This window comes from Stegostoma tigrinum, chromosome 4 (genome assembly GCF_030684315.1).
Source record: "Stegostoma tigrinum isolate sSteTig4 chromosome 4, sSteTig4.hap1, whole genome shotgun sequence".
Taxonomy (NCBI): Eukaryota; Metazoa; Chordata; class Chondrichthyes; order Orectolobiformes; family Stegostomatidae; genus Stegostoma; species Stegostoma tigrinum.
The window spans coordinates 78,519,144-78,539,953 of NC_081357.1; the positions used below are offsets into that span (position 1 = coordinate 78,519,144).

General features: G+C 41.5%; 1 protein-coding gene across 1 annotated transcript in view; it reads right to left on the reverse strand.

Moving 5' to 3' along the window:
* The window catches only part of LOC125452427 (repulsive guidance molecule A-like), a 42,235-nt gene extending 22,127 nt beyond the window's left edge, over nucleotides 1-20,108 (reverse strand). The window contains exons 1-3 of the mRNA XM_048530811.2: nucleotides 19,935-20,108; nucleotides 19,575-19,677; nucleotides 11,936-12,435 (exon numbers count right to left, since the gene is read on the reverse strand). Coding sequence (XP_048386768.1) covers nucleotides 11,936-12,435; nucleotides 19,575-19,659 — 585 coding nt within the window. The 5' untranslated portion in view covers nucleotides 19,660-19,677; nucleotides 19,935-20,108. The remainder of the gene's footprint in view (nucleotides 1-11,935; nucleotides 12,436-19,574; nucleotides 19,678-19,934) is intronic.
* Nucleotides 20,109-20,810: the final 702 nt, after the last annotated feature.

Consider the following 20,810-nt stretch of genomic DNA (forward strand, 5'->3'; position numbering starts at 1 on the left):
TCTCTTCCGCAGACAAGAGACTGAGCAGGTAAAAATAGTACCCTCATACTAATGTCAGTAATACCTAATAAGCATATGTAATGCAATGAAACTGACCTGTTTCCAGATAGTTCCTTCTGTCATTTCGAAGAGCAGGTCAAATCTGAGCCTGCATGATCAATGTGGAATGTTGATAAGTGAGTCTCAGAGTGGGTCTAACTGCCCACACATTTGGTTTCAGGCCTACATCCAGGAGCAAAATTGCCATTTCTCTTTTATTCCCTGCCCCTACTCATTCACTGCTAATAAAATGTGAGGCTGGATGAACACAGCAGGCCAAGCAGCATCTCAGGAGCACAAAAGCTGACGTTTCGGGCCTAGACCCTTCATCAGAGAGCTCTCTGATGAAGGTTCTAGGCCCGAAACGTCAGCTTTTGTGCTCCTGAGATGCTGCTTGGCCTGCTGTGTTCATCCAGCCTCACATTTTATTATCTTGGAATTCTCCAGCATCTGCAGTTCCCATTATCTCTCATTCACTGCTCTCTGATTTTCTCCCCTTTAACATAGCGACAAGAAAAGCAACTAACAGCATTCATTATCATCAGGCGCATTAGTTACTATCAATACTTTACTCCTGATGAACAGTTACATGATTGTCGTATTGACCATAATTGATTCAGTTAAAGAACACGACTACCTCTCTGGCGCAACTATTAAGATCAGCTTTTCTGTGACTATTAACTCTTTTCAGTTAAGTGCACCTTCTATTCCTGACAAATTAATAAAATTCCCTTCATTTACTGAATATTATTGTGATAATTTTCGAGACTGTTCATAACATTTCCTTACTGTATGTTAATGCAATTCTGTTTGTAACATTGTCACCACTGTCAGTAAAAATCATGCAATTCTGTTAATCAACGTTAAATCAATTCTGTTATTGAATATTTACACAATCGTATTTTCGCTATTCCCTGAGTAAACATTAGTACAAGTCCTTCAGTGAATGCTAACGTTATTTCTTAGCTAAATGTTAACACCATTCTTTCACTAAATATGATTCTTTCGGTCATCATAAACACAATGTTGTTAATTACTATTCTGTTTATGATTGCAAACAGTGTTCCGTAACTGAATATTGTTGCCTATCCCTTGGTGACCATTAACAGCAACATACTACTGAATGTTTACATAATTTTGTAACTCCAGAAGCTTGAAGTCTCTCAAAGCTACGCTGTTGTTCAACCGGCAACATGTTCCACTCAGTTATCACCACTATGCTCGCTAGTTTACAACGGCATACAATTAAGCAACACTTTGATTTTAAAAGTTTCATCCTTGGTCTCCCCGGCCTTGTCTCTCTGTGTTCTCTGTGACCTCCTGCAGCTGTGCAACTCTCTAAAATGTCAGTCCTGACGAGCTATCATATCGGACTTGAGATATTAATTCTGCTTCTCATTGTACAGATGCTGCCAGACCTGTTGAGTTTCTCCAGCATTCTGTCTGTTTGTTTCCAAGTTCCAGCTTCCACTCTATTTTGCTTTTTGCCCAAAATATCTTCACCGATCCAATTCTGGCACTTGCATGTCCAAATTCTAAATACTTCATTAGTTGAAATACTTCAACCGTCCAGACCACAAGCTCTGAAATTCTCTTTCTAAACCCTTCTGCTTCCAGTTTAGATGCTCCTAAAAATCTACTCCAGGTCAAGCTTTGATTATTTTACTTCATCCTTCCTTGTGTTGTTCAGAGGAAAATTTTATTTGATAACATCCCTGTTAAGGTGGCTTATCACATTAAAGGTTCCAAAGAAGGATAGTTTGTCATTGAATGTCAATACCATTCTGTTTGTGACTGTTAACATAAGTCACAGAAACAACATCAAAGTGAAACTAGCTGAAGTTAATTAAATGTGGCAATCTTTCAGTGAATTCCAGTATGTTAGCAGCAGTGAGGCTGCATTACACAATTCAATTCATGGGACACTTGCACCCAAACTGAGGACTGTGGGAAGCATTTCAGTGAGACAGTTGTACATCAACTCAGCTGACACCAGTGTCTCATGAATTGAAGATAGGGCTTTAAGCTATAGCAAGGGTTAGAGGATGGAGTGGAAAGGTTCAAGTGAGGGGAAATTATAAAAATCTTCAGAGAAAAATCAATGATGTCAAACAGTGCGGAAATTTGTAAAGATAAGATAAACCCTGTAGATGCTGGAAATCCAGAATGAGAACAAAATAAGATAAGCATCTGTGGGGACATACATAGTTAATATTTCAGGTAAATGCCCTTTCATCAGAACTAAAGGTAATCCAGTGAATGCTAGAAAGGTCAAAAGATCTATAGTGTCAATGGTGAGAGAAACAGTTAACATTTCAAATCCAGCATAACTCTTCAGAACTGAAAGGTATTGGAAAAATAACAAAGTCAGAAGAGGGATAATGGGAAAAGTTGGTGTTGAGGGCTAGTGCAAAGAACAAAAGGTTGTTTGTGATGGTAAGAAAAAGATAGATTTAAAAGGGTAAATTAGGATGTGAAAAGGAGAAAATGGTTCCTCTCTCCTGAGAACAAAATAAACAAGACAAGACATGGGTGGGATAGTGCAGAGGGTTTAAGAGAGGAGAGAAATAAGAAAAATGGAGAACAGACATTGTGCAGCACCTTTGAAGCGACAGGATTCAGGAATGAGACCTACAAGTTGTACAGAGTCTAAATGGAAAATGAGGTGTTGTTCCTTCATCTTGTGTTGTATTTCACTGGGACATTGCAGCAGGTGCAGGGCGGAAATGTTAGCATAAGAGCATAAGGTTTATATATAGAATTATGAGAATTTTTGAGCTTGTAGTTAGGCGAAGGGTCAGGAAGAACACATGAAAAGGTCTGTAATAGGCTGGTTGTCAGGGAGATCAATTGAATAAAGATTTAATGATGAAGCAACCAGAAAGAGTGATTATGGATATAGCAAAAAAGCAATGATTGTGTTCAAATGAAGCATGAATTATTACGTAAAAACATTTTAATGCAACATAGAGGGATAAAGAAGGAAACAAAGGCCAATCCAGCGAAACAAAGAAGACAAAAAACACATAGAACAACATGGATGCAGAGGCCATGGTATAAAGTTGTTGAACTGAATGTTCAGTTCAGCAAGCTGTAGAGTGCTGAGTCAACAGATAAGATGTTGTTCCTAAAGCTTGCACTGAGCTGAAACACTGTAACAGTGTGATGATAGAAATGTCAACATTGATGCAATGGATGAAGAATTAAATGTCAAGCAGCTATAAACTTGGGGTCATGATTGTGAACTAAACATATGTATTCTACAAAGCAGTCACCCAGTCTGCATTTAGTCTCCCTGCTGTCAAGGAGACCATATTGTGAGCAGCAAATGCAATGTACTAACTTGAAAGAAGTATGGCAAAATCGATATTTCACTCAGAAGGCGTATTTAGTAGATGAAGGAGTAGACAGTGGAAGGAGATGTGTTACCTATTTATAAATTATTTGGATGTGAACAAAGGAGGTATGGTTTGCAGATGACACCAAACTTGGAGGTGTATGGATAGCGAAGAAGGTTACCTCAGAGTACAATGGGACAATGAACAGTGGCCCAATGGGCCTGGGAGAGGTAAGTGGAACTTAATTTAGATAAATGTGAGGTGCTGTAGTTTGGAAAGACAAATCAGAGCCTGTCTTATATACGTAATGATAAGGTCCTGGGGAGTGTTGCTCAACAGAGACCTTAGACTGCTTGTTCATAGTTCCTTGTAAGAGGAGTTGCAGATAGTAGGATACTGAAGAAGACATTTGGTATGCCTGCCTTTATTGGTTCGTGCATCGATTATGGAAGTTGGGAGGTCATGTTGCAGCTGCACAGGATATTATTTAGAGATAACAAAGTGTAGAGCTGGATGAACATAGCAGGCCAAGCAGCATCTCAGGAGCACAAAAGCTGACATTTCGGGCCTAGACCCTTCATCATCTCTGATGAAGGGTCTAGGCCCGAAACATCAGCTTTTGTGCTCCTGAGATGCTGCTTGGCCTGCTGTGTTCATCCAGCTCCACACTTTGTTATCTTGGATTCTCCAGCATCTGCAGTTCCCATTATCACAGGATATTGATTAGGTCACTTTTGAAATATTGTGTGCAATTTTGGTCTCCCTGCTATAGGAAGGGTATTGAAACTTGTAAGGATTTAGAAAAGATTTACAAGCATGTTTCCAGGCAAGGAGGGTTTGAGCAGCAGGGAGAGACTGAATAGGTTGAGGCTATTTTCCCTGAAGCATCGAAGGCTGGGGAGTGACCCTATAGAGGTTTATAAAATCACGTAAAGGTGGGTAAATTGTTTCAGAGATAGTCAGAGCTGCAGATGCTGGAGAATCTGAAATAACAAAGTGTAGAGCTGGATGAACACAGCAGGCTAAGAAGAGGCGAGTTCCGAAATGTCAGCCTTCCTGCTTCTCTGATGCTGCTCGGCCTGCTGTGTTCATCTAGCTCTACACTTTGTTATCTAAGGTGGATAAATCCTTGGGACATAATCAGATTGTAATATTTTGCAAAAATAACCAGTATTGGAAAAAATGGACAGAGCTCTGGACTTTTAAAACTCTTAAAAAAAAGACTGTGCTGGGTCTGCACAGGGGTAAACAAACCCCAAGCAGCACCATGAATGGGGCCTGGAGGCCACTACAAAAGAATGACTGTCAGCAGGGAACATTGTCTCCATCCAACATCTTGCTTTTACAATTTACACCTTACATCCAAAAAAATCAACCTGAACTCAAATAGAATCCAGCCCGTTGATGAATTTTACACCTCTGGCTACACAGGTCAAAGAAGATACCGATTTAAGCAGACAGTATGGGCCCCAAGAGGCTTGCTGTGACAATCACCAGCATCCATTAGTCCATGCCATTAACACCTCATCTAAGCATCAGAAATCCAATTAACCAATAAAGCACTCAAAGAGAACATCAACAAGACAATAAGCGCAGAAATTTGGCACAGGAATTTGGAGGCACTGTAACGAGTATAACTACACGCCCCAAGCTCATATAGAGAGGTATCTGAGCATCAAATGGTATTCAAACGTAGAGCTTCTGAACCAGGAGACAGAAACAACTAGGGCAAACGTCAATAAGCATCATGAACTGACCACGTTAACTAGAACAGGACAGACAATAATTTGAAGCTAACTGACTAACCTGACTGACTCTACAAGTCTTCAAACTGAAACAGAGGTGAAGACCGACCACAATAAGCCAGCAAAAGTAAACAAAAACCAAGGACTTACCTGATAAATCTAATGCATGCCATAAGACATAGGAGTGGAAGTAAGGCCATTCGGCCCATCAAGTCCACTCCGCCATTTAAATCATGGCTGATGGACATTTCAACTCCACTTCCCTGCCCTCTCCCCGTAGCCCTCGATTCCTTCTGAGATCAAGAATTTGTCAATCTCTGCCTTGAAGGCATCCAACGTCCCGGCCTCCACTGCACTCTGTGGCAATGAATTCCACAAGCCCACCACTCTCTGGCTGAAGAAATGTCATCTCATTTCAGTTTTAAATTTACCCCCTCTAATTTTAAGGCTGTGCCCACGGGTTCTAGTCTCCCTGCCTAACGGAAACAACTTCCTAGCGTCCACCCCTTCTAAACCATATATTATCTTGTAAGTTTCTATTAGATCTCCCCTCAACCTTCTAAACTCTAATCAGTGGACTCAACCCAGATGAACGGTTGTGCAGCTTGAAGCCTTCTACCACATTCAGGGTACACCAAGCCGGAGCAACCAGATCAGGCATACTTCAAAACCGCATTCAAAATGGTGAGCATAATCCCGAGACCCCAGAGTTCCAATTTAGTTAGCAGTGGGAGGAGGGCGTTATCAGTATTTTGTGATTATAATACAGAACTCTAATTAATAGTGTATTTTAAATAATTGTGCATCCTGTATTATACTGTAGTTTTCTTTTCTTGCCTTGTTGAGTTACCTCTTCTTGCATGATTGTGTAGTATTTTTCTTTGTATAAATAAACATAAAGGTTCTTTTGCCCTCAAACATTAGAGCTGCCTTTTCATTCCATCCTGATTAGTAGGTCCAGTGTCTAGAACCAGGGCTTGGGAGCAATTAAAACTGCTTAGAGGTCAGGAGTACGACTGATGGAAAACCAAGGTGTATCCCAGAACTTTGTGGGAAGCTAGGGAAATGGTTTGTGGGCCTCTTGTCGAGAGAGTTGTATCATCAATAGCAAAAGGTAGGGTTTTGGAAGACCAGAATGTGGCTATTTAAGAAACATTGTATGGAAAGCCAGACACTCTAGACCAGTGAGCCTGACGTCAATGGTGGATACGCTTTTGGAAGGGATTCTGAGGGACAGGAGTTACATGGATTTGGAAAGGCGAGGACCGAGTAGGGATCGTCAACATGGTTTTGTGTATGGGAAATTGTGTCTCACTAACTTGTTTGAGTTTTTTGAAGAAAATTGACAACGAAAATTGGTGAAGGAAGAGTGGTGAACATTGTCTATATGGACTTCAGAAAGGTGTTCGACAAACTTCCGTATGATAGACTGGTTAGCAAGATTAGATCACATGGTATCCAGTGAGAGCTAGCCATTAAGATATAAAACTGGCTTGAAGGTAAGAGATAGAGGGTGATGGTGGTGAGTTGTTTATTGGACTGGAGGCCTGTGACTAGCGATGTGCCTTTTGCCATTTATGTTAATAATTTAAATTTGAATATAGTAGGAATGGTTAGTAAGTTTGCAGATGACACTAAAATTGGTGGTGTAGTGGACAGTGAAGGAGTTTACCTCAAAGTACACTGGGACCTTGATCAGATGGGCCAGTGGGCTAAGGAGTGGCAGATAGAGTTTAATTTGGATAAATGTGATCTGATGCATTTCGGCAAGGCAAATCAGGGCAGGACTTGTACATTTTACAGTAGGATCCTGAGGAATGTTGCCAAACAAAGAGACCTTGGGGTGCAGGTTTACAGTTCCTTGAAGGTAGAGTCACAGGTAAACAGGGTAATAAAGAAGACATTTGGTACACTTGCCATTATTGGTCACTGCATTGAGTATAGGAGTTAGGATGTCATGTTGTAAGACATACAGGACATTAGTTAGGCCACTTTTGGAATACTGTATTCAGTTCTCCCTGCTATAAGAAAGATGTTGTTAAAATTGAGAGGGTGCAGAAAAGATAACAAGGATGTTGCTGGGTTTGGATGGTTTAAGCCATAGGGAAAGGCTGAATAAGATGGGACTATTTTCCCTAGAGCATCAGAAGTTGACCGGTGATCTTATCAAGGTCTACAAAATTGTGAGGGGCGTGGATAAGATAAATTGTTAAAATCATTTTCCCAGTGTAGTGAAGTCCAAAAGTATAGGGCATAGATATAAGTTGAGAGGGGAATGTTTTAAAAGCAACCTGAGGGACAACTTTTTCAAGCAGAGGATGGTATGTGTATGCAATGAACTCCCAAAGGAAGTTGTGGAGACTGATACAATTACAACATTTAAAAGGCATCTGAATAGGTACATGAATAGGAAGGTTTAGATGGAAATGGACCAAATACTGGCAAATGGGACTAGATTAATTTAGGATACCTGGTCGGCACAAAGTTTGACTGAAGGGCCTGTTTCCGTGCTGTACATTTCTATGACTCTATTACTCATTAAGTGTGGAACTGACATTTGAGACATCCATTAGGCAATGTGGTTGATTCTCAACTGCCGATTGTCTTGTGAATGAATAAAAAAAAACTCATGGAATTTTGCAGCAGGAGAGAAGGAAGTGTTTCCTGCTGTTGGGAATTTGCAATGTTCATGCTGTTGATGTCTTAAACCAGGTTGTACACCACTTCAGACACTACCGTAAAGGATCTGCACCTCACACTGTGGCGTTCTGCCAGTATTACAGAAGAAATGGCCCAGAAAGTGAAGCTTGTATCCCTCTTCACTGACAGGGACATGGAGATGCCAGTGAACAAGGTGGTGGTGAGGAGGGCCTTTTTGCTACTGACTGGCAAAGGAGGCACGGCACCTGTCTCAGCCAGTCTGCTCTGAAATAGTGGCCCATGTCAGAGTAGTGTCCGGGATGAAAAGCAACATACAAAGTGCAGGAAAAGGTTGATGTTCTCTCCACTCTGTAAAGGTTAGTGCCACCATTTCCTCACTGCTACCTCATATTCACAGATCTAACACTGACTCTAACTCTCCCACTTCACACACATCTCACCAAGGCTCATACCATTTGAGAGATTATTATGCAAAATAGGAGCCCTTGAAATAGGCAGCAGAGGCAGGGACAGAAATCATAGGAATCAGTGCTACCTCTGGCCTAGGCTCCCAGTCCTGACCTCACCCAAAACAGACTCAATTTTTGTGCCCTGATGAACACACAACTCACAGACTCTGGTAGTGGGTAATGTAGGTATCTGGGTAGATGGTTGGCTCACTATCTTAAAAAAAGAGATAATGTTTAAGTGAGTATTTTCCCTAGTGGTAGTAAGAGTATTTAGCCAGAGTCTGTGTTGGGGTTCAGTATTTTACAATTAATATCAATGGCTTAGATGAGGGGAGTGAAACCATGGGAGCTAAATCTACAGATGACACAAAGATAGGTATGAAAGTATGTTCTGAAGGAGACAAAAGGAAGTTCCAGGCAGAGGTAGGTGGGTTGAGTGGAGAACAAAAATCTGGCAAATGGAGCATAATATGGAAAAATGTGAAAATGTTCATTCTTGCAGGAAGAATAAAAACAAAGTATTTCTTAAACGGAGAACATGTGTAGAATTCCAACGTGTAAAAGGATTTAGGGGTTCCAGTGCATGAGTCCCAAAACATTGGGTTTTGAGGTCGAAAAGTGAATGGAATACTATTCTTATTTGAGAGAAATCAAAGATAAAAGTGAAGTTGTTTTGCTTCAGTTTCCAGGCATTGATGACATCACATTTGAAGGAGTACTGTGTACAAGTTCAGCTCTCCTCACCTAACAGAGGTTCAGACGACGTTTACTAGACAGATGCCTAGAATAAGTGGGTTGTCAAGTGAAGAAATGTTGGACAGAGTTCTTTTGTGCCAGAATTTAATGAGTGAAAGGAGACTTGATTGACATATAAAATGCTGAATGGTCTTGATCAGATGGATGTGGAAATAATCATTCCTCCCATGGGTGAGCCTTGAACAAGAGAAAACTGTTTAAAAAGTAGGGTCCACCTTGAACCAACAGAGCCAAGATTTCTTTTTCTTTGTGGTTTATATGGTTTTGAACTCTGCTTCAGAAAGTGGTGGAGGCAGGTTCATTGAATATTTTTAAGGCAGAAGTAGATAGAATCTCACCAGGCATAGGAATCAGACGTTATCAGGGTTAGATGAGAATTTGGACTTTAAAACACAGACAAATCCACTACAATCCTATCGAATTGTGGAGCATATACAAGTGCTGAAAAGAAACTTACAATGCAGAAATTAGTAGCAGAGTCAGGCCATTCAAATAGAACTACTCCAGTTGAAATTGAACCAGTATTTTGTAAGAACGCACCATTAAGTTCCTCACATTTGAACTGTAAGCCTCTATTTTAAAAGCATTAGATCTTGAATGCCTTTTAAAACCATTTTCTTAAATGACCCTGCCCTGCCACACTATCTTCAACAACTTGTGCATACATACCACCCCCAGGCCCTGTGATGGTGCATCATAATAAGAATTATATTCTTCAGTTTATTCTTTTTTTATTCATTCACAAGTCACGGACATCACTAGCTAGACCAGCATTTATTGCCCATCCCTAATTGCTGTGAAACGGGAGCACATGTAGGCCAGATGAGATGAGGATGGCGGTTTCCTCCCTTCAGGGACGTTAGTTAACCACTTGGGTTTTCTGACAACTGACAATGGACTCATTGTCATCATTAGATTCTTAAATTCCAGGTTTTCGTTAGATTCAAATTCAATCATCTGCTGTGGCAGGATTCAAACCTGGGCCCCCAGATCATTACTGGGCGTCTGAATTAACAGTGCAGCAGTAATACCCCTCAACTGTCATTTCCTCTTCATCAATGTTTGCTGTACAATATATCCGTGACTTCTGTGAAACAGCTTTCTCTTCCTTTTGATATCTACTATATTCTCCTCTTTTAGAGGACAAATATAAAATACCCATTTAATAATTCAGTCATGCTCATTTCCTCCATTTAATCTTGTTTATATCCCAAATCAAACCCAGTCTTGCTTTCATCATCCTTTTATCATATACTTGTATGCTTATTGAAGACACGGAATTCTTGTTCTGAAGAAGGGTTAGAGGACCCGGAACATTAACTCTGCTTTGTCTCCACAGATGCTTTGGCTCCAGCAATTTCTGCTTTTGTTTCTGAATTTCTTTTTTTTTATTGGCTATCAGACTCTTTTCACATTTTTCCTTTGCTGCTTTATTATTTCTTCACTTTCCTTTCATATTCAAGCTTGCCAATGAGACAAAGCTCAGTGGCAAAGCAGGCTGTAAGAAGGACCTGTGAGAAGATTGAAAAAGGGATAGATATAAGTTGATAAAAGCAAAAACTTGAGGATGATGGAGATCTGAAATAAAAACAGAAACTGCTTGAGAAACCTCTTTGAAATAAAGCAGACCCATTGGATTTGAAACATTAACACTGTTTCTCTGTACAGAGATGTTGTCAGACATGCTAAGTTTCTCTAACACTCTGTTTCATAATAAATATTGGTTAAATGACTGGGCAACAATGTGGTAATATAGTCTAATGTGAATAATTATGAGATTATAGTCACTTCGGTACTCTTTTGAATATTGCTGGTCTGAGGGATTTGATTATCGTTTTACACAAAATTAACGGAGTTAACAGGTGTAGCAAGTAGTTGGGAAGACACAGGATAATGAACAAGAGCTTAAGCTCATACCTGGAATACTGTGTACAGTTTTGGTCTCAGTACATTAAGAAGGATATACTCCCCTAGAGACAGTGCAACATAGGCTTACTATCAGAGAGTTGTCCAGTGAGGAGATATTGAGAACAGGACCATATCCTGCAGAATAGAAGAATGTGAAGGCAAACATATAAAATTATATTCGCCTGTCTGGGGAGTCGAGAATTAGATCCGTTGATTCAAGATATGTGGGTCAGTCATTTAGCACTTAAATGAGAAAAAAATTCTCCACTCAAAAAGTGACAAAATCTTTTGAATTGTCTACCTCTAGGGGTGTAAATTAAATGTAGAAAAATAGAAATCATGAGCAGAAATAGGCCATTTGACCCTTTGAGCCTCTTCCACCAATCAATGTGATCATCACTGATCATCCAATTACTGCCACTATCTCCCCATAAGTTTTGATTCCTCAAACCTTAAGAACTGCATCTAACTCCATCTTGAAAAAAATCGTTGTTTTGCGTGTAACCACCTTCTGGAGCAGAGAATTCCACAGGCACATCACTCTTTGTGTGAAGAAATGATTCCTCATCTCAATCCTAAATGGCAATATTGTACACTTTTCACTGTACTCCTGTACTTCTGTACTTGATTACATGTGGCAATAAAATCTAATTCTAAATCTAAATCTGTACCTTTGGACTTTGACCTTGATTCTGGATTCTGAAGTCATCAGAAATATACTGCCTGCATTTACCTTGTCCAGTTCTGTCAGAAATTTGTTGATTTGTATGAGGTACCCTCTCGTTCTTTTAAACTTCAGTATAAATAGTCCTGATTGACCCTTCATGATGCCTGATCATTAAGTAACAAATGCTGAGGTTCTTAATCTTTTTGGGGTTTTAGGAATGTAGGAATATGGAAAATTAAACAGAGAAGTGGAGTTGAGGTCAAAGATTAGTAATGATCTTTTTAAATGCCAGAAAATATTTAAAGAATAATATAGCCTAATCCTGCTCCTGTTTCTTATGTCCTTATGTTTAAAGTACCCCTCAGTTATCACCTTGCTGATTGCTGATATATTCTGATGTGGTGAGATAGGCACACTAGTCATTTGTACAGAAAGGTAATTATTGTCAATCACTGGCCATGCACCCTGAACTCGACATGTCTGAAAATCATTGTAAAATGTCCTGATGTGGAGATTCCCAAAGACGTCACAATGCAGATAAGTGGGTTTCTGGCGTTGTTTAAAGTAAAAGCTCTTTTCATATTTGCAGGTGTCTGGCAGGTGTAAATTCTCCTGATTATCTGCTGGGACACGGGGACGAGGTAATGAAACTGCTCCTTCCTTGGAGCAATTATGCTGGATCATTAAGTCCTCAATTCCTTGCACAGCAGAATGGTATACCAGGTCACCACGGCAGAACCAAGCAGTTCGTTGGGTACAGAGTGAGTATGATCGTAAAGCAACACAATAATCCTCATTCAAAGAATCGTCAAGATGGTTGGTGGCAAAAAGATATTCAGAGTTGCATCGAAGAATCCTGCATTGCGACAACACTGCAAATGATATAACGGGTTAAGATCCTTTGTAACAATACAGTAGCATTCAATTGGGCATATTAATAAATAATACCATCACAAATACTTCTTAACCATTCATAGAGATATACAGCAATGAAACAAACCCTTTGGTCCAACTCCTTCGTGCTAACCAAATATTCCAGATAAATCAAGTCTCATTTACCAGCATTTGGCCCATGTCTCCCTAAACCGTTCCTATTCATATACTCACCAGATGCCTTTTAAATGCCTCACCATTCCTCTGGCAGCTCATTCCATACATTCACCACCCTCTGTGTGAAAAAAAGTTGCTCCTTAAGTCCCTTTTAAATTTTTCCCCTCCCATCTTAAACCTATGCCCTGTAGTTTTTGATTCCCGCGCCACAGGGAAAAGACCGTTTTCTATTTACCTTATCCATACCCATCCTGATTTTATATACCTCTATAAAGTCACTCTTCAGTTCCTACTCTCCAGAGAAACCTAGCCCCAGCCTCTCCCTATCACTCAAACCCTCCAACCCTGGCAACATCCTTGTAAATATTTTCTGAACTCTTTCAAGTTTAACAACATCCTTCCTATAGCAGGGAGACCAGAATTGCATACAGTGTTCCAAAAGTGGTCTAACCAATGTTCTGTACAGCCATAACGTAACCTCCCAAATGACATTCTGAATGCACTGACCAATAGGGGCAAGTACATCAAATGCCTTCGTCACTCACTTAGCTACCTGTGACTCCGATTGGTAGAAGTCAAAGTTTAGACCATTGGGAAAACATGACTAAGGCCACAAATAACTAATAATATGACAGTAACAATGGAACTGAAGACAAAATAATAAATAACAACACAAGAATACTACAACAGAGAGTAAAAGCCATTACTAATAACACATGTGCAAAGAGACTGAGGGTAAAATCACTAATACCACCAAATCCTTACGAGCATCACAAGTACACTCGAACTGAGGGTAACATCATTACTAACACCACAGGTACAATGAGACTGAGGGTAAAATCAGTAATAACACCACAAGTACACCGCCTCCAACATACACCATCCTCCTGGACACCAGCCCAATGCCTCCTCCCCTCCCTCGACCTCTTCATCTCCAACTGCCGTCAAGACATCAATTGCCTCAACTTCTCCACCCCTCTCACCCACTCCAACCTCTACCCCACAGAATGTGCAGACCTCCATTCCCTCTGCTTCAACCCCAACCTCACCATAAAAGCTGCGGACAAGGGAGGTGCAGTTGTAGTATGGCACACTGACCTCTACTTTGCCGAGGCCAGCCGCCAGCTCTCTGACACCTCCTCCTACCGCCTCCCTGATCATGACCCCACCCCCGTTGTCTCTGCCCCACCAAACTTATTTCCACTTATCTCGACTCCATTTTCTCCCCCGGTCCAGGAACTCCCCACCTACGTCTGTGACGCCACCAATACCCTCCACCTCCTCCAAAACTTCCGATTCCCTGGTTCCCAACAGAGTGGATGTCCTGTCTCTATATACTTGTATTCCCCATGCAGACGGCCTAAAGGCCCTCTGCTTCTTCGTCTCCCGCAGGCCTGATGAGTCCCCCTCCACTGAAACTCTTATCTGCACAGCTGAACTCGTCTTCACCCTTAACAACTTTTCCTTCAACTCCTCCCAGTTCTTACAGATGAAGGCAGTGGCCAAGGGTACCCGCATGGGCCCAAGATATGCCTGTCTCTTTGTAGGATACATGGAACAGTCTGTCTTCCTCAGCTAATTGGTCCCATCTCCCACCTCTTCCTCCATTATATCAATGACTGAATTGGTGCTGCCTCGGGCTCCCACAAGGAGCTCGAACAGTTCATCCACTTTACTAACACCTTCCACCCCAATCTTAATTTCACCTGGACCATCTCCAATACCTGTCTCTCCTTGCTGGACCTCTTTGTTTCCATCCCTGGCAACCACCTGGAAACTGACATCTATGAGCCCACTGACTCCCACAGTCATTTAGAATACACCTCCCCTCAAACACCTTCCTGCAAGAATGCCATTCCCTATTCCCAATTACTTTGCCTCTGCCGCATCTGCCCCTGAGATGAGACATCCACTCCTGGACAGCCCAGATGTCCTTGTTTTTCAATGACTGCAACTTCCCTTCCACAGTGGTCAAAAATGCCCTTGACCGTGTCTCTCACAATTCCCGCAACTCATCTCTCACACCCCCTACCCTCAATAACAACCTCATGTATCACACCGCCCAACCTCTGGATTCAACACATCATCCTCTGCCATTTCTGCCACCTACAAGCTGACCCCACTACCAAGGATATTTTTCCCTCGCCACCCTTATCTGCCTTCTGGAGGGACTGCTCTTTCCGTGATTCCTTTATCCAGTTCACACTGCCCACTAGTCCCACCAATGCTGGCACTTTTCCCTGCAACTGCAGGAAGTGCTACACCTGCATGTTCCCCCTCACCCCCATCCCAGGCCCCAAGAAAACCTTCCACATTAGACAGATGTTCACCTGCACATCTGCTAATGTAGTATACTGTATCTGCTGTTCCCGATGTGGCCTCCTCTACATCGGGGGAACCAAGCAGAGGCTTGGAGACTGCTTTGTGTAATACCTACACCCGATTCACGAAAAACGACTGCACCTCCCAGGTGCAAACCACTTCAACTCTCCCTCCCACTCCTTGGATGACCTGTCCATCCTGGGCCTCCTGCAGTGCCACAACGATGCCACCCGGCGGTTGCAGGAATAGGACCTCATATTTCACTTGGGAACCCTGCAGTCTAGTGGTCTCAATATGGACTTCACAGGCTTCAACATCTCCCCAGCCCCGACTTCATCCCAAAACAGCCCAGCTTGTCCCTGCCTTCTTGACATGTCCGTCCTTTCTCCCACCTATCCGCTCCTCTCACCTCACTGACCTCCACACCCCCACCCCCTACCTACCAGCCTCATCTCCGCCTCCTTGACCTGTCCATCTTCCCTTGACTGACCAACCTCTATCCTCACTCTTCACCTACTCTCACCTTTACTGGCTACATCTCCGCCTCCTTAACGTGTCCATCTCCTCTCCACCTATCCGCTCCTTTATCTACCTTCCAGCCGCCTCCCCCTCTCTCTGTCTATTTATTTCAGAATCCCCTTCCCCACACCAATTTCTGAAGAAGTGTCCAGACCCGAAACTCAGCTTTCCTGCTCCTCTGATGCTGCTTGGCCTGCTGTGTTCACTCAGTTCACACCTTGTTATCACAGTACACTGGAACTGTAGTTAAAATCACTAATAACACCACAGGTACAGTGAGACTGGAGGTAACGTCAGTACTAATACCACAGCTACAATGAGAGTCAGGATAAAAATCACTAAATAACAGCAGAGGTACATTGCAACTGAGGATAAAATCATAATCAAGGCTGAAGGTGCAATACAACTGAGGTAAAATCATGAATAACATACACTGGAACCGAGAGTAAACTCATTAATACGATCAGTTACAATGACACTATGGGTAAAATCATTAATAACAAGTAGACAGATATTTTCTATTAAATTCAAATTGTGGGCATCACAAGTAAGACCAGTATTAAGTACCTGTATCATTAATTGCTTTTGAGGAGGAGGCAGTGAGCTGCTTTTTAAATATGGCTGAGTAGCTGGCTTGGCTGTTTCAGGGGCCAGTTAAGAACCAACTACACCAATGTAAGTGTAGGTGGGGAGTTAGGGTGGGGATAGGTCAGACCAAGGAGGACGGACAGGTCAAGGAGGTGGGATGAGGTGGTAGGTAGAAGGTAGGGGTGAGGCTTGAGGTGGAAGGAGTGGACGGACAGGTTAGGGAGGCGGAGACGAGCTGGGCTGATGCTGAGATGCGATCGGGTGAGGGGAGCTTTTGAAGCTTGTGAATCCATATTGATACCATAGGGCTGCAGGGCTGCAAAACCAGCCCAGCTCATTCCTGCCTCCCTAACCTGTCCGCCCACTCCTTCCACCTCAAGCCCCACACCCACCTCCTACCTACCAGCCTCATCCCGCCTCCTTGACCTATCTGTACTCCCTAGACTGACCTATCCCCACCCTAACTCCCCACCTACACTCACCTTTACTGGCTCCATTCCTGCCTCTTTGACCTGTCTGTCTCCTCTCCACCTATCTGCTCTTTTATCCATCTTCCATCCGCCTCCACCTCTCTCTCTATTTATTTCAGAATCCCCTTCCCCTCCCCCTTTCTGAAGAAAGATCCAGATCTGAAACGTCACTTTTCCTGCTCCTCTGATGCTGCTTGGCCTGCCATGTTCATCCAGCTCTACACCTTGTTATCTCAGATTCTCCAGCATCGGCAGTTCTCACTATCTCTTAGTGAACTAGACACGTTTTTGTGATAATCTGGTAATGTTGTGGTCACTGTTACTGATGCTAGCTTTTTTTTAAATTCCGGGTTTATTTAATTAATTGAATTTCAGTTTACCAACCACCTTAATTTGTTCTTTGGATGTAAATATCACTGACTGGGTAAACATTTAATGCTCATCACTAGTTGCCTTTGAGCAGGTAGTGGTAATCAGTGGCTCAGTGGTTAGCACTGCAGCCTCACAGCGCCAGGGACCCAGGTTCAATTCCAGCCTCGGATAACTGTCTGTGCGGAGTTTGCGCATTCTCCCTGTGTCTGCACATGTTCCCTCCGGGTGCTCCAATTTCCTTCCACAGCCCAAAGATGTGTGGGCTATGTGGATTGGCTATGCTAAATTGCCCATAGTGTTCACGGGTGTGTGGGTTATAGGGGGATGGGTCTGGGTGGGATGCTTTAAGGGGTGGTGTGGACTTGTTGAGCCGAAGAGCCTGTTTCCACACTGTAGGGAACCTAATCTAATCTGCTTTCTTGAACTGCTGCAGTTCATGTGGGATAGATATGACCCAAGATGCTTTGAATGGTGAGTGATATTTTTCTGTCAGATTATTCAATAATAACACCGAATATTGTGTGAGGATTGAAACTGAAAAAAAGTCACAAGTACACAAGAGCTAGGATAAAAATGACTTAAATAGCTCAACAGGCACACTGGAACTGTCAAGAAAATCATTCATGAGTGCACTGGTATACTGGAAATGAGGTAAAAATTATTAATAAGACTACAGGCATAGTAGGACCGAGGGTAAATCATTAATAATATTGCAAATACTCTCTTGCTCCATAGCAATCTTTCTCTAGCCTTCCCATCTTCTATTAAAACAATTGCATCCAATGTCTATCTGAACATTGCACAGTTGTCTGGTCAGTCTACTGGCTTCTCCCTTCCTGTTTGCTTCATGTCTGCAAAAATGTCATTCAAACATATGAATTAGAAGCAAGAGTAGGCCATTTAGCCCCTCCAGCTGTTCTGCCACTCAGCAAAATCATATCTGATCTGACTGTTACCTTAAATGTGCATTCCTGTCTATCCCTAATAATCTTGCAACCCCTCGTTTATCACGAATATAGCCACCTGTGCCTTAAAATATTGAAGGACTCTGCTTCCACCACATTTTCATCATATGACCACTAATTTGCAAACAGTAATCCACAGTTCTACACCCTCCCATAACAGGCCACATTGTTTCCACATCTACCCTGTCAAGACCCTCAGGATCTTACATGTTTCAATCACTTTGCCCTTACTTTTCTAAACTTCAGCATATTCAACCTGAGCAACCGAATATATCTGACTTCTCCTTGTGAAGAAAGCTTCTCATTCCAAGCATTAGTCTATTTTCATGGGGTTACAGAATTATTACAGCACAAATTGTGGCCATTCAGCTCATCATGCCTGCACTGGTTCTATTATTTAGTGCAAAGTTGGTGACATTCCTATATGCCTATACATTTTTATTTCTACTCAAATAGGCATTTAATGCACTTTTCAATGCCTCAATTGAACATGCTTCTACGCACTTCCAGGCAATGCTTTCCATTTTTCTCACGTCAATTTTGTTTCATTTGCACATCCCTTTAAATCCATGAAAAACAGATGTTGCTGGAAAAGCTCAGCAGGTCTGGCAGCATCTGTGAATTAATGTTTCGGGTCCAGTGACCCTTCCTCAGAACTCAGTTCTGAGGAATTATCAGTTATTAGAATTATAAATTATAAGAATTATCAGTTCTGGGGAAGAGTCACTGGACCTGAAGCAATAACTCTGATTTTTTTCTTCATAGATGCTGCTAGACTTGCTGAGTTTTTCCAGCAACTTCAACTTTTGTTCCTAATTTATAGTTTTCTTGGTTTTTACTTTAAATCCATGCATTATCATTCTTTTTTCTTTTCTGAGTAGGAATAGCTTCTCCCTAGTAAATTGCCTTTGAATTGCCTCCTACACATATAACTATTATGAGTTATATAGCACAGTTAAACTGTTAAAGCCTGTGAAAAGTATGGTTTTGTGTGGTGAGGTGCCCAAAGCACAGTGTCAGCCAAGCTATGGTTTATAGTCTGTTTGCCTTGGAGTCATAGGCTTCTGACTTCAAGATCCACTCCAAAGCCCAAGCATAAAAATTAAGGCTAACACCCTGGTGCGGTCTTGAGGGAATGTTGTCTTGTAGAAGGTGAAAAGTGTCAAACTAAAGGGTGAATTTGATAAAAGAACCCATGATACTCTTTCAGGGAAGACTGAGAGAGTTCCCTAGCCAATCTTTATTCCTCAAATAACATCACAAAAACACAAAAACGTGACCAGATTGCTTGTTGCAGGAGTTTGTTGTGTGGATATGGACTGCTGTATTTCCTAACCTACAACTATGACTGCACTTCAGGAGCACGTAACTGACTGTGAAGTTTGTAGGAGAAACCTGTAGTCATAAAAAGCACAATATAAATGCCAACCTCTCTTTGAGAAATCTCCAGATGTAAAGATCAATATCTTTGTCCCAGCACTTACACAAACTCATTACAGTAGATTTTTCTGTGTCCAACTGAGTAAAACATTCAGTATTTACATCCTTCACAAATTTTATTTGTATTGAAGTCAAGTTGTACTCAGGACATAGTATACCCCACCCCATACATGTATTTGCATATATAATCATCATAAGTGGGAGCACATGTATAGACATGTAGACAAACACTCAATTCCAATTCATTCCAAAGGGCACATTGTGAATCATAATTAAGATATTTACCTGTACTACAGAAATAAAAGACCAGCACGATCCTGAATGCAATACCTTGCAGTTGCTGTGAAGTACAGGAGCTGAATGTCTCCATAATTTTCAAACTGTATATCTAAACATAGATCAAAGAACAAGGTTTACAAATTATTACGCCCTATATTCCAACTATACACTTTCTGAGTACTGTTACCAATGTTAATTCCCCGCAACGGCCCTCTCCGCATCATCATTACTCCCCACACTGTCTCTCTAAAGCTCAATGCTTATTCCTCACAATCTACTCCACATGCTAGGCTATTTTGATCTGCAGTGGATGCATCAGCAAACTGACCATCACATGTCAATGTGCCAGAGTAATTTTATACTCACAATCCAGCTGGATGCTTATTCCTTTGCAGTACTTGGTCCTTTCTCATTTTATACCTTCATTAGTTTTGATTGTGCAGCTGCCTAACTGGTGTCTTCAGTTATTTTAAAACAATTATGTAAACTTTTCAGACACTGTTAAACTATCAGTGTCAGTTCAGTGATTTAGTACTGCGTGACTGACTACGTACCTCATGCATCTCTGGACTTTATATATTTGGAGAAAGTGAAATGTCTCCTTCTGTGTAAATATGGAGAATAGATAATAATTAATCTGTGATAAGATTGTTTTCATGATTGCAAAAGAGGAATGAAGCATCCAAGATCTACAGTGCCGAACACCACAAATCTGAAAAACAGAGGAATGTTTAGCTAAATGAGCAAATATTAGAACTGAATCTGCTTGCAATTAAAATTGAAAGCAGTAAGGAGTCCAACCAGTTTTTATTTCAATTCATTCACAAAATCTGGGCGCCACTGACTGGGCCAGCATTTACTGCCCATCCCTAACTGCCCTTGAACTGAGTATCCTGTTTGACCAATTTAGAGGGCAGTTAAGAGTCAATCACATTGCTGTGGGTTTGGAATCAGATGTAGGCCATGGTAGGTAAGAACTATAGATTTGATTCCTAAAGAATATGAATAAAATGGATATTTGTGACAATCAACAATGGTATAGTTTTACTGAATTGAAATTTCACCATGTCATGGTGCGATTCAAATCCATGTCCCTAGTATGTTACTGTGGGAATTTGGATTATTAATCCAGACATTACCACTACACCACCACCTCCCACTAAACACAGAATATTTTGACCTTAGGGTGAAGTAAATACTTTATAACCCATTAAAATCATGAGTTAATCAAACCAGCAGTGT